At 54.0% G+C, this 14430-nt stretch overlaps 1 protein-coding gene across 2 annotated transcripts in view; it reads left to right on the forward strand.

The window, feature by feature from the left end:
• The first annotated feature begins 21 nt into the window (after positions 1 to 21).
• The window catches only part of Lmx1b (LIM homeobox transcription factor 1 beta), a 78569-nt gene continuing 64160 nt past the window's right edge, over positions 22 to 14430 (forward strand). For both annotated transcript variants that reach the window (XM_005082063.4, XM_005082064.4), the window contains exons 1-2: positions 22 to 287; positions 1031 to 1217. In XM_005082063.4, the coding sequence (XP_005082120.1) occupies positions 149 to 287; positions 1031 to 1217 (326 nt within the window). In that variant the 5' untranslated portion in view covers positions 22 to 148. The remainder of the gene's footprint in view (positions 288 to 1030; positions 1218 to 14430) is intronic.

The following is a 14430-nucleotide window of genomic DNA, read 5'->3' on the forward strand; positions in this document are numbered from 1 at the left end:
CCAGCGCGCCGCTGCTCCAGGTTCGTCCGGGGGCAGCGGGCGGCCCCGACCCCGCGGGCACCTCGCCTACCCGGCTGCAGCGGAGCGGGCGGACGGGCGAGAGGGCGAGCGGCCCGGCCGGCAGGGTCTGCAGAACGCCCAGCGTCCCATGGATATAGCAACAGGTCCCGAGTCGCTGGAGAGGTGCTTCCCTCGCGGGCAGACGGACTGCGCCAAGATGTTGGACGGCATCAAGATGGAGGAGCACACCCTGCGCCCCGGGCCCGCCACCCTGGGGGTGCTGCTGGGTGAGTGCTGGGTCACAACGCTCGAGTAGTCCTGGTCAGGGGGTAGGGCCATCGTGCCGCTGTGGACACTGGCGTGAGAGCCAAAGGATAAAGAAAATGGGTTTGTAGTACGTGGGGAGGGGTCCGGATCCCTGGAAAGACCACCGGAGGGGCAACAAGCACACCTAGACAGGCTCCCCCGGAGGGACAACGTTCAGGGACATCACCCAGACAGAGGACCGAACAGCCACAGCCATCACGCACACCATCCTCAACGGGTCTGGGTTCCAGAACTGCTACTCTGGACGGGACTGGGTTGGGAAGCGGGTGGTAGGGATGATGGAGGACCAAGTTGTCACCTTAGAGCCCGGGAGAGGTGCCAGGTCATTTAGGGAAGGGGAACATCTAGAAGAAAAAAATATCCCCCGGTCTATCCACACCACGGGTCTTGGGGCAGAAGGCACGATCAGCATCGTGGGGCGTGTCAGGCAGCGAGTGCCCGAGCCTCACCTGGCTGGTTGGGTTTCAGCCGGCCACCCCGCGTGGAGCTCCTTCTCGTTGGATCTCCGCAGCCCGGGAGAGCACAGTGCCCAGCCAAGGCTGCAGGCCCTTGGCCTCTCTGCGCCCCAGCTTACGGACAGGGACGTGCTGTCTCTGGCTGCCCGGTCTCTGGCGCTGTGGCTGGGGTTCCTCCGGCGAAGGGTGGCGCTCCCGGACTGGGCCAGGCGGCGCTGACGGCCCGGCTCTCGCCCTGTGCGCTGCAGGCTCCGACTGCCCGCATCCTGCCGTCTGCGAGGGCTGCCAGCGGCCCATCTCCGACCGCTTCCTGATGCGAGTCAACGAGTCGTCCTGGCACGAGGAGTGTTTGCAGTGCGCGGCATGTCAGCAAGCCCTCACCACCAGCTGCTACTTCCGGGATCGGAAACTATACTGCAAACAAGACTACCAACAGTAAGCGCCTCTCGCCCTCCTCTCTTTCCCCGCCACGGACCAGCACTCCAGCCTGGCCGGTCCCTGCCGGGAAGGGCCCACGCCGCCCTGCGGCCGGCTCTGCGCTCCACTGGGCCCGGCAGCTCGGAGGGCGCATAGGGCTGAGTGTCTCCGAGCTGGGGCGGACTATCGTATCCCAGCCGACACTGGTGGGGTGGCCCCTAGGTTCCATCTGTTGTCCCGGAAACCTGCGCTGAGTGACTGAATTGGGGTACAAGACAAAACCCTGGGCAGACTGGTGGATATGATGCTTGTCCTGGGAAAGGGTTTGGCCCCACTAAGGCCTGAAGTGGGAACCAAGAATTTATTTTCCAAGAGAGGCATTGCTTTAGAGAGCCAAGCCTGACTGTGTGCTTCCCCAGTCCAAGAGCGGCTGGGATTCCTGGAGCAGGGAGGTGGTGGCTGAACCCCGGCTACAGAACAGGCTGGGAGATTTCCCACCCTGTCTGGTTCCTTGTTGCACTTTTATTCTCGATAAAGAGGAAAGGGTGTCCATCTTCCTAAACCCTTCCACACAGGAATTTGCTCTTACAACTTTTCTTAGCTGGAGAATCAATCTATCTAGGAAGCTGCCTCCTAGAGATCCTAGTTGGCGGACTGAAGGAGTCAGGCCTCCCCAGGCAGCCTCCTTTCTGGCAGAGTACTGGCAAAGAGTGGTGGATACTAGCGAAGTGTGCTGGGCCCTACCTGCTGGCTTCTGGGCTAAAGCTGGCAAGGTGGGTGTGTATGACTGGAGGCTGGGGACAGACCACAGCAGATGCAGGCTTTTTCTTATGACCTGGAAGTGCAATGGGGTTGGGGGGGCATTGAGAAGCTTCGGTGGGAAGAAAGGTGTGCAGATCTGGAAGTGGAGTTGCAGGGACAAGTGTGTGTGTGTGTGTGTGTGTGTGTGTGTGTGTGTGCCTGTGAGAGCTTGTAAGTGGTGCTCAGAAAGGTGTCTTTGATGGGGCTGCAGGGTGGATAGCCTGCTCAGGTGCTTTGGGCTAGTGGTCTGCCGCCGCGCCGAAGCCTTTGGAGAAAAAGGCAGGGCTGTGTGTGCCAAGTGGTCAGTGCAGCCAAAGTATTGTCACCAAATCCAGGGCCTAGTGTGAAGAGGGGCAGCCGGACTCTTTGATTGGGCCCTGGAGATGCTAAGACTTCAACCGGAGCCCAGCACAGGGCTTTGGTTGGTCAGTAGTGTGCCTAGGAACTGGGGAACTGGCAGAAACTGCTTTTTGCGCCTTGCTCTTTCTGGTGGCTGGAGTAGGGTGGCGTTTTCTATGGGCAAGAATTGGGGTGGGTTTCAAAGCCCTGTCCTTTTGTTGGTCCTATAACAAGGAGTAGGCCTGGCCCTCTGTACGGCTGTGCCCAGGTTGAGACACATTGTTGATGCCATGCGGTGTCTGTGCCCTTGATCTCTATCTAGTTCCTGGAGAAAAGGCCACACCAGTCTGTCCACCCACAGCTGTGCATACAGCAGCACAAATAAAATGGAGTAGCAATGGTTGGGAACCTGGAATGACTCAGGTAGCCCCTCTGTGGGATGTACTGAGCTCTGGGGGTACCACTGACCTCAGCAGCCTCACATACGCATTTTCTAAGAAGCCTGGGAAGGCAGAAATGGGCCTCTGAAACTTTGGGGTGGTTTTAATTTTTTTTTAATTTTAACACTGGAAAGACATTGCAACCTTTTGTACATAGTTGCCTCTGGGGTCATTATGGAACTTCTCCTAAAAGAGGACAAGGATGCCTCCCAGGTCCTTCTGGCATAACCACAAAATAGCAACACGGACCCGATTTTGCCTTAGAGAGATGTGTGACCAACCTCCCCACTTCACAAAGCGATTACACATTTGCAGCTTCTTTGTCCCACAGATGTTTGTTTTTGAAAGAGAAGAAAAACACCACCACACTACCTAGGTGCAAACACCGGTTCTGGGAAGGAATTTGGTTCCCAGGACTCCGGGCCCTGAGTTTGGGGTGTGCATCCCCAGAGGAAGCCTGGGAGAGAGGAGTCTGTCTTATCCTCTCCTCCCACCCTTCCCTCCTCCATCATCCTTCTTTCTAACAATAATGACAATTAAGTATCTGCTATAGGCGGACCTCCTAGTGTGCTTAGGCGGGGTAGTGGTTATCAACACAATCTTGGGGACAAATCCCCAGGGTCTCCTGGCAGCGGTTTTTCAGGGAGCAGAAGATCAGGCAGACTCCCTGAGAACTCACACGGAAACAATGTTCTTTTTACACAGTAAAAAAATATATTTTTATTCATGTTTTTTTCTTTGAGAATCCCACATGCATATTTATTTCATGTGTGCACAAATGCTTTTCAGACGAGAATTAAGGCAAATGGGTGCGGAGACGTACTTTCTCGATTTTGAGTGTGCCTCCCTGGCACTGGGAAATTTACAACACACACACACACACACACACACACACACAAACTTTTATAAAAGGCCCTCCTCCCCCGACTAAGCAGAATGGCAGAGTTGGTCCTTGTGAGGAGGTTGCTGGGGTTTTTGATGTGTCTTCTTCCTTTCGGTTTGTTCTCAACGACCGCAGGCACCCAAAAGCTCGAAGTTGTTTTACGCACCACAGGGGCGATTAATTGGCTATTGGGAACATTTAGGCCAATTGATAAAATCAACTCATAGGCCGGGCAGAGCAAGGGAAATGCGGGCGGCAGAACTTGGACGGTTTTTGTTTGTAACCTGAAAACTCTCCTTTTTTCCTGGCCTTATGTGCATTTCGGGGACTCCTTCAAAGAAGGGGGAGGGAAAATCCATGACCTCGGTCTCTTTCAAATGGAAAACTGGTTAGAAACCGGGAAAACACGCGGCCTCCGCAAAATCGTGAAAACGCTGTGTCTTCCACCAGAGAAACTATGAGGGAAAACAAAAACAAAAACAAAAAACCTGATAACCTCCCTCTCCAATATATGTTATTTTTTTTTTGGCAGTTTGGTGAAATCGAATTATGTAACTCCCTTCTCTTGCCGGCGGTAGCTCACTAGCTCCGAACGCTCGTCTGGAAAAGGTTTCTGTCCTAAGGAGGTGGTGGACTCCTGGAAGAGGCTCCGGAAGCGGGGAGGTTCGGTGGGAGAGTCCAAAAAAACTGTCACACAATGGAGTCTGAGGGCTTGTAGAGCAGCTCCGGGGTCTGGGGAATAGTAGGTGTGCGCGCCTGAGCCTTTGTGCTGGGGGATGCGGAGCTCCTGCCCGGAGCAAGATCTTCCACCCGCTTGTAAGGGGCCTGCCGGGGTGTCCAAGCCTCGGGTGCTGCGACCTTCCTGGTTTTACTGAAAATGCTGGGCATGCCTTGGGCTAGTCCTCCCAAGTAGGGTACCCAGTCCCCGCGGCCGAAATGGGCATCCATTATGACTTTGACAAAAAGCCTTCTGAGTCCTGGTTTTTTAAAACATTTCTCCCGGCTGGCTGCAGCCGCAAAGTGGCTCAACGCGGCTCTTCCCAGCACATTCTTTTCCTCGGAAGTGTTTACCCTGGCAAATGCTTTCCTGGATCGGGAGGCTCACCTCGGCCCGGCTTGTGTCAGTGTGGCATCTGTGGAGCAAACACAGGCTCCTGGTCCTTTCTCCCTTCTGGGTTTCGTTTCCCAGCTAGGAAGGAAGGTTTCGTCCTTAGGTGTACTGGGGTACCACTTACCATCAGCACCCACGTAACAGCGGCGGGAACCCCAGCCTGCAAGTCTCACCCGCTGTATCAGACTAATTGAGAATTGCAGACATTCCAGCCCACTGCCTGGAGTACCGGGTCTCTCCAGAAACCTGCTTAGAAAAAGCAGCCAATAAGTGGCCTTACTAAAAAGTCCTGGGGGTATTCTTTCTGGAGCCCCAACCGCTGAAGGGTTCCCGATGCCGGGGATCCCCGTCCCTTGGAGGGAGCCCGTATATTTAACCCAGCAGCTCCTCTGGGGGCTGGAGGTGAGGGAAAGCCTTCCTGTCATGCAGGCATCTGGGGCTGAAGGAAAGAAAGCATTATTCACTGCCCGACTCCTAGCTCCTGGCTCACCCTCTATTCCCAAGTCTCTGAGCTGCTGTGACCATATTTGTTTGCAGTGTTTTTCTCAAGGGGGGAAGGGGCTGTGAGGATCTTCTACACTGTGATATGTAATTGGAAGGTCCAGGCTTCTTGCTGCCCTCATGCCAACCTTAGAAACACAGAGCCAGCAGGTACCTACCTGACCCTCTGCTGTGTAACCAAGACCTGCCCACCTGAGAAAGTATTCTTATAGACTCTAGATTAGGTACCCAAAGGAGCTAGTGTCTTTGCCGATATGTTGTTACACTCTGGAAATTATTGCTGTCCTCAGGGTTGCAGTTGCAGGGAAAGTCTTGTCTCCAAAGATATTCTCCAGACTGCAGACAGGTTTCTCTCTAAACAGATCATCATTGTCCCCAGGGAAACCATTTCCCTTTTCCTGAGAGGACACTGTGAAGGTCCTGCCTCCCTCTGCTACAAAAGGAGCTTTAGACCCAGCCAGGTTCACCCCTCAGCCCCAGCACGCAGCTAAATGGTAGCCCACCCCCTCCTTGTCTCCACTGAGCATGATGACATCACCTTGCATGGTGGCTGCGAAGGTTCCAAGGGACACCTGGTAGAGTGGGTCTGTCAGTGTTTCATTCTGAAAGCATCTTTCAGCCCCTGCTCCACTGTTGGAGAAACTTCTGAGAGTGAGGATGGGAGCAGACGCCAGCAGTGTGTTAGCATTTTGGGCTAGCATGTGGCTCTGTTCCTCGTGGGAGCATGTGTCGGCCCAGAGAAGCAGCCTTTCCACTGGGGAAACAATGGGCATCCCCGGGGCCTGCATATTACTCCGAAAAGCATAGTCAATAATAGGATTTTATATTTGAAGAACAGTCCCAGCTTACAATTGTTGCAACTAAATGTCAGACAAGAAAGTTCTGATCTAGGGGGGACTTCACCCTGAAGGAGAACAGGCTTAATGGTGGCAGAGCATTCCAGAAGGCTGGAAGGTAGCCCATGGCTCAGGCTCCGTGGCCTTGTGAAGTTTCTATTTGTGATGGACTAGCATAACTCCCCTGAGGGGACTGTCTTGTGACCATGCAGGTTTTTGAAAGAGACAGAGACAGACACAGTGAGGGAGGGAGGCAGGCTGGGTGAGGAACAGGACTAAATGCAATCCAACAACTTTGGCACCACTTTGGCCGAAGGATAGAGGGCACTCCCAATGACATGAGCTACAACTTCCAGTTTGTTGGACAACACGGTTGGTCCTCGGCTTGGAGTACGGAGGCAGGGAGGAAGGTCCACCCATCCTCAGAGCTGGGTGTGAGCTTTCAGTCAGCCCTGAGGTGGCCAGGACTCCAGGTCCTTGGCTCTACGACCGACCCAGCCAGAAGATCTTCAGCGTTCTACAATCCCCAAATCCCGTGTTGATGGCAGCAAAGAGAACATCCAAGTTCTGTCTATGTATGCCTCCTGCGGTCAGAAGTGAGAGGTGGTGGTTATAAGGGAGGGGAGGAGAGAGCTGGAAAGGTTGGCTCCAAAGGCTGGGGAAGTAAAGTGGCAGAGGCCACCTCCCCATCATCAGTCGCTGGTGCTCTCCATTCATGTCATAAATGTCTCCTGTCATTTGATGCCAAAAGCAACATGATTTGGTTCCCCGGTGGCCTATAGAGTTTTCTTCCTCCTCCTCCTCCTCCTCCTCCTCCCCCCTGCAGTAAATGTTTATTTGTTAATAATATACTTTAAACAGCCCAGCCTTGACCTCAAGTCTCCTGAAGCATCCATCTTCTCCTAGAAAAATGTTTCCAAGTTTGTGTAATTTGGGGGGAAGGTGTAAGTGACAGGCAGTGAAGGGCCTGTGTTTGCTCTAACTACCGCTGGGGCACGGAGTGGTGGGGCATAAGGGGCCACTGTGTTCCCAATGGCATCTTTCTTGGGTTTCAGTCCTGGCTGACAGCACTTCCTCAATGGTCTTTCCCTTTTGCTTGGCTCTGATCAGTTCAAATAAATTCTCACGTGGCGAGCCTTTCCTTTGTTGTTCTCAGGGCAATATTGTCTCCATCTCAGCTCTGCTGACCCTGGAGCCCTGGAGGAGGATGGGGGACTCAGGTTATAGGGATACATGGAGGGAATAGAACCTCAGGGAGTGCCTGGCCCCAAGTGACCCTAGACTCCAGTACTGGTTGACAGCAGGGCACCTGGCTAGCCTGATGTTTGGTGTGTGGCTGAAGGGGGGAAAAAAAAAACTCTTTTCTGGGGTCTGGTTCTAAAAGACACAAAGGTGCTTGCTTCCTGTCTGGCTTGAGCTTGAAAGAGGCCCTCACACACTTGCATGTGTGCAGGCACAAACTGTAGACAGATTGCTGGCTGAGGAGGGAGAATGCTCATGGCTGCCCAAATAGCAGAGGTGCCCTCCAGAGTGGCAGGAGAGAGCTGGGAAGGTAGGTGAACCTACCACCAACACTGGGCCTCCAGCTCCCCGGCACCTTGTGGATGCTCACACACACACACACACACACACACACACACACACACACACACACACACACACACACCTTGCTGGGGCAGCACTGACTACGATGTCCTGGAAGTGACTGTGTTTCCCTCTTCCCCACCTGTGGCTTGCAGAGGGAACTCTTGGTCAGGTGGCAGAGATTGCTGCAGTCACTTGTGGGTCCTGGCCAGTTGAGGCCAGGGTGGAAATTGGAGGCCTGGGGTGTTGTTGTACGCAGGCTAACCTGAGCTCTGAGAAGAGTGTTGTTGTCTAAACGAGCAAACGACACAAGACAAACGAACAAACACAACAAGGTTGCTAGCAAATGCAGTTTTGGGATACAGACCCTAACTGTCTCCAAGGGACTGGGGTGGTGGTCTGAGCCTCCGTCTCCTCTTTGGAGTGGGGATGACAGGTCCTACCTCACTGGGTTGCTCTGAGCACAAAGTGAAACAAACTCAGAGGTGCCAGCCTGGATGAGGCACTCAGTCAAGGTGTGCTTTCTTCCTGCTGGGAAGAACACACTCTGGAGGCAGGATCCATTGTCTCCCCTGTGTGGAGCCACCTTTTGCTTTTTAACTAGGACTGGGGCCAATGTCTGAATCCCTGGAGAAGGAAATAGGCATGTTTCCCACCACATACAGCTATGGATGGCCGCCATGACTGGCAGGCTCGATGGGACCATTTTCTAACACCCTGGGACTTGACCACTGCGCGTGAACTTGCAAGAGCTGAGCTGGGCTGGCCGCAGTGGGCCAGCGGTAGCATTGCTTCTAGAAAGAAACTGTACTTGTTGAGTGCCTGTGGAGGCCACTGGCTTTATGTCCCCAGCCGGACCTGTGGGTGAGGACACTGGCTCCCAAGGCCTTCCTTCTCTCCTGACTTGTTGAAGCCCCAGATTCTGAGACTGAACAATTGTACCTATCTTCTGAGCGCCAGCCTGGAAGGGTTGGGGGTGGAGTGGGTCACTGCCCTCCCTGGGCTGAGTGCTCTTGAGGGACCAGCCCTGACCAGGGAACAGAAAGGTTAGAATAACTCCTTCACAGAGGGGAGAGTCCCCTTTGCCAGCGGGACTGGCAAGGCGGCTCATGGAAGCCTGGGCCTGCGCTATGTTCTAGACACAACTCTTAGCGGTTCCTGCCGGGATTCTCTTTTCCCGGGAGTGAGGCAGCTAGGGTGTGCAGGCTCTCGGGCTCCTCGGTAGATGGAGCAAAGGCATTGGCAGTGGTTGATGAATTTCAGTGTCACCAAGGGTTTAGCCTGGATTTGGGAACCGCGCTCTAATGCGCGCACACGGTCCTGCCCTTTCTAAGGCGCAGCCCTTTCACCCAGCCACTGATTTATGAAGGAATCCGATCTGGTCCAGGACGGGCTGGGCTGGAGCCCGAAGCCCTGGACTCCACCGCAGCCCTTGGCTTCCTTCGCAGTCGAGGGATCTTCGGAAGCTTGGAGGCTCGTCGGGGCTGGAGTCCGGGTGCCCTGTGAGATAGAGCCCCTACACGGAGTGGCGGAATGGCACCGCCTTGGGAATGCTGGAGGGCCCTGCTGGAGGGAGTGGGTGGGGAGAACTAGCTTTAAGATTCCCCCACGGCCCTCCAGCCCACCCCTTTATGCAAGCAGGAAAGCAAAACGGGGAGCTTTGTTGATCTGGAGAATAAGGGAAGCTAGTAAGATCTTTTTCCCCATGCCTGAGAAATGTCCGAAGTCCCTCTGCTCCTGGAGCTGGCGAAGGGGCCCGCAGCAGAGTCCCCAGAACGGTTGTGTGCGCAGACAGACTTGGGCCCCCTCCTCCTGTGTAGCAGGACCGTGGCTGGAGGGTTTTTTTTTCCCCTTCCAGATTTGGTTTGCAGGGGTGGGGGTGGTTGTATCAATCCACAAATATTTACCCTTAACAGACTTGTATCTGTGGAGATTTCGAACAAAGACAGTTTAGGGGATTACAAAAACCCTAAACCCCGTTTTTCTCTCGGACTTGGTGCTTTAAATGCCAATTACAGGCGAGCCATATCCAACAGCAACCGGGGAAGGCGGGAAGGGTCCGGGAGGGTGTGGGGGACGAGTGCAGCCGTTAAATGTAACTTTTCATTATGAAAAAAGGATTTCTCTGGTTTTATCTTCTAATAAGATTATGTCAGGAACACAAGTACCTAGCCTGGTGCTGAATGACAGGGCTCTGGCGTTTAATCAGAAGTTGACCGTTCAAACCGCGGGGCCCTTTGTCCCACCGAGTGACCGACGGAAACCTGTCGCCCTAATCCCCTTATTCATGTCAAGCAGAGAAAAGAGGCTGAACACCTTACAACCGTGTCCCCTCCACCCCTTCCGAGGGTGACCGGAGGAGGGGGGCCTTGGAGGGCCCCAGATTCCCCACTACCAGATTTTCATTTAGCGGTGCCTAGGGCCTCTTGAGCCGGCTAAAAGAAACAGGAGAGGAAAGTGAACGCGGAAACCTCGGTTGACAGCATCTGGGAAATGGAGACATAGACCCGCAAGCAGGGGGTGCCTCAAAGCTGGGTATTTGGGGCCTCCAGTAAGGAAGAGCATGTAACTACCACCCTAGTCAAGGCGAGCCTGAGGCAGCGGATCCTCTGAGGGGCAGAATCCGTTAGATTCTCTGTACTGATGCGGCGGTTCTGAAACTCCCTCAGGACTGGAGCTGGCATTCCCAGCTGTGAGTTCAGCCCCTTTCTTTAGAGGCCAAATTCCTTTGTTCGACCCCCGCAGAAACGGCTTCTCAACCGGGGGGCGCTGGCGCCTTTATTCTCCATGGCACCTACCATTGCCTCGTCCCACCGTTCAACCGCTCCAGGGGAGACTCAGCCGACCCTTGCTGCCACCTCTAGGAACCCCAGAAGCCTACGTGGACTAGAAGAACTGCAGCTGTCACAGGCCAGCTAGAAGGCAAGGACTTAGTGACTTCTAGGCACAGTGGGGAGCCTGGGGGCCCGGAGAACAGGGCAAGCGTGGTTCCGGGCCGGGCCGTGCATCCTACTGAAAGCAACAACAAAAAGTAGCACTGATACCTAGGGAGTAAAAACGCTTGCGCTCCTGTGATCCCAGAGCTCTGCTTTGCCCTGATCTACTCACCCATACCCCCCGGGGTTTTAGCTGAAGGCCTTCGAGGAGAGGAAAGAGGAACTTGGCAGGAATTTGTGTCTCATGCCAGGATCCCTGGTCTCTTTCCTAAGCTCTTTGGCTGTGCCAAGGGCCCGTGTACCCTGGCAGGGTGGGATACTTGCAGTTCTGTCTCCTCTTGTGCCTGAGATGAGCATCTAAGAGTAGGATAAACCTCCAGGAAGGGACGGGTTAGGGCTGTTTATGGAGTAAGAGAATGGCAGGGGTAATGTTCCTATCTCTGGCTGCACTGGGATTCCAGAGGAATGGGATTGCAGGGCCACAGGGTAGAGTATGTGGCAACTGGGGCCGGGACCAATGGACCTGACCTCCCAGGATCCTTTCTCTGGGCCCCTTTGCAGTCCCTGGCTCAGACGAGTGGCAGGCCCTTCTTGGTAAGGGGTGGGGGCCGCGAGGGAGACTTTCTCCCTCGGAACACTTGATACCGACTCTTGTTTTTTTGGCAAGAAAAAAATAAGGCTTGTTTGGAAAGGGAGGGGGCGTTAAGCACAGAGGGAAGGAGTGAGCCCGCGGCATGGCAAACTTTGTGGATTAGGTTTCAGCGCCTCCGCCCCACCCCCAGCCCCTCCGTGGTGATTTGTGTGCGGGGGTCTGTGACCCTTCGAACATCAAACGGCCCGCGGGAACTGGCCGAGTTCAGAGGGACAGTGGGCAGAGGGGCAGTCTAAGACAACGCAGATGGTTCCTATCAGCCAGCCTGCTGGCCGCACCCTAGGCTCGCAGTGTCTGCCCTCTAGCCCGGGGCTCCCCCGTTGGGAAGGAACAAGAGGCCTTGGGTCTTGGGGAAGACCACTGTAGAGCTCTAGTAGGGGTCAGAAAGCAGTGGTCATGAGACAGAGGCCTCGGACTGCACTGAGTTACCAGGACAGATTGGCTCAGAAAGAAGCCATGGTGGGCTCTTTGCTCTAAGCAGCCTCAGGGAGGGAAGCCCTCTGGTGATTTCCCAGAGACTGGCTTACCCTACTATAAGCAGTGGTCAGTCCTGGGGCGATGCCCCATCCAAAGGTGGGTTTTATAACTTTTTTGATTTTTACTTTCTGATACAAGGTTTTTCTGGGTAGCCGTGGTTGTCCTGGAACTTGCTCTGTAGACCAGGCTGGCCTCAAAGTCAGAGATCCGCCTGCCTCTGCCTGCTGGGTGCTGGGACTAAAGGTGTGTGTCACATTGTCCCACTTTGATTCAAAGATCTTAAAGAAATTTCAGCTGGGAAATTATGCAGTAGTCCAAAAGACCTTGAAGGTATGGTCAGGCTATCTGCTCTGTACGCAGTGTCTGTGGAGGTGGAGAGCCCCAGCTACAGCACTGAGGAGAAAGGCTGCAGGCTCTGAGGTCCCATCTTTAAGACTACAAACCAGGATGTAGGCCATGGTACGAGGGAGGCTCCTCAGATTTCAAACTCAGTTTAGGCCAGACATTCAAATCCAAGCGGTAGGGGGGCAGCCTGTCTACCCCAGGAAAGTGAGTGAATGAGCTGGGCGGTATGGCGCAGGCCTGTAATCCCAGCACTAGGGGGGCAGAGGCAGGAGGATCTCTGAGTTCGAGGCCAGCCTGGTCTACAGAGTGAGTTCCAGGACAGCCAGAGCCACCAGAGAAATCCTAACTTGGATGGGGGTTCTTGAAGCAAGGGAAGAATGGAGGCCAGGTGCCTTACTAGGTTTCCTGGATTGTGCTGAGTAGAAGCAACTGTGGTGTCTCCCCAAAGCTGTAGGGGTTAGTGCCTTGCAGTTCCTCCAGCTGCCTCCCAGGCTTGTCTGAGGTATCAGGCTCCTGAGAGGGAGCTAGTGACGGTGGCCTGGACAGCAGAATGGTTTTGAGGTGTCTGAGCTGTGGAGGTCTGGGGTGTTAAAGGGTGAGAGGCAGGTGAACATGAGCATGGTATCCCTTTCCATGACCCTGCCTATGACTCCCAGACACCCTGTACTTGGCCCTTGATTCCCACAGTGGATCATGGAGAGGCCAGCAGCCTGGCCAGGGCCACAAGGGCCAGTAGACTTCCAAGACCTCTCCAAGCTCCATCTTCCAGGGTCCCTGCCTCAGGGGAGCAGCCGACTGGGTCATCTGTGTATGAAAATACATCTGTCCTCCACATGTTGGACACCGAGCTGAGGACATGTGGTTTCAGACGTGTTATCTTAATCATATTTATTAGCCAATCCTGAAAAAAAGGGGGGGGTTGATATTGTTACGATTTAGAAGAGATTCCCCCAATCTGCCCGATGACAGATCAGGAGGGACAGCCAGCAACAGCCGGGTCTCAGCTGGACTGGGGACATGGGTCCGGAAGTCCTCTGGGCTGTTCCACTGTGATGAGCCCTCTCTGCTGTGAAATGAGGGACACTGCCTTTTCCATTTTTCCCCACGCAGAGATCTGAAGCAGCATTAATTACCTCGCCCTGACTGATAGCTGGGCTGCTGGGGTATGGTTCTAATCCTTATTAACAATCTCTAAAGTCAGGCATGAAATATGACTTTTGCAACACACTCTCCTGCATGTGTTTTTCTTTTCCTGGATATTTTTCAGGCTACCTCCAAGCCCCACTGTTGTTCATGATTTTATGCCGTAGGTCTAAAGTTGTCAGCCCAAAAGCCAGTCTTGCAGGGAACCCAGTCTGGGAGAGGGGGGGGGGGGGGGGGCCGGAACATGACACATCTCCCTGCACAATGCAAATTGCTTCTGATTATTGAGCTTTCAAATATTTCCCTCCATCATGTTTTTATTAAGAATGCCAGAATATTTACGCTTGATAGTGCCTTCAATTATGTTTTAAAAAAATCCGGGGGGTTCCCCCTTCCATAGCAGTATGTAAAGAAAATAGTTGTCATGACCGCAAAATTACCATCCAAGCCTGGTTCGAGTCAAGCCAGCCCTGCTTTGACAAGCCCAGCAGGGCTGGGCGCTTTTTCTACTCTCTCCAGCTGCTAAGGAAACAGAGCTGAGGGGAAGCCCTCCGCAGCCTGAGATCTGCAAGGCACTCGGGATGCCTCTCAGTAGCTGACACTTCACAAGTCTGAGAGGCAGAAGGGGGCCCAGCTGCACAGGCCTCTAGCAGGCAGGGCAGGACCCAGAGAGCTTGCAGTAGCAGCAGCCACAGCTGTATGCTTTTTTAGAGCTGGTAGGCCCGGAGGCATAGCGCTGAGGGTTTTCCATTCTTCAGTGACATTTTGACATAGGTGCTACCATTATTTTCATTTTCAGATAAGATAAGAGACACAGAGAAGTTGAATAATTTGTCCAAGGTCACCCATCCAGCCTGTGAAACTGAAAGTGGAATCCTGGCATTGTGTCACCAGAGAACTTTCCGGAGATTCTTTGGGAAGGCAGATTCTCTGGCCTCTTGCTGGGTTTGGTGCCCTGGCAGCTGCCCGAGGAAGGAGTTCAGTGTGTGCTTTTGTATAGTGAGTGGACGGCTCCTGATAAAAGTCCTGTGTTTCTTCTGTGGTGCTGGGATGTGGCTCAGAGAGTGATTATCTCACAAAGTTCCGGTCAGGGTGCATTTGAGCTAGTGGGCTCCTGGACCAAGCCCTCCCCTCGAGGAGTCTCCTTGGGGTTGCTACAGCTGTAGGCAAGGCACGTTTCAGT

Source organism: Mesocricetus auratus, unplaced genomic scaffold (assembly GCF_017639785.1).
Source record: "Mesocricetus auratus isolate SY011 unplaced genomic scaffold, BCM_Maur_2.0 Super-Scaffold_100047, whole genome shotgun sequence".
NCBI lineage: Eukaryota > Metazoa > Chordata > Mammalia > Rodentia > Cricetidae > Mesocricetus > Mesocricetus auratus.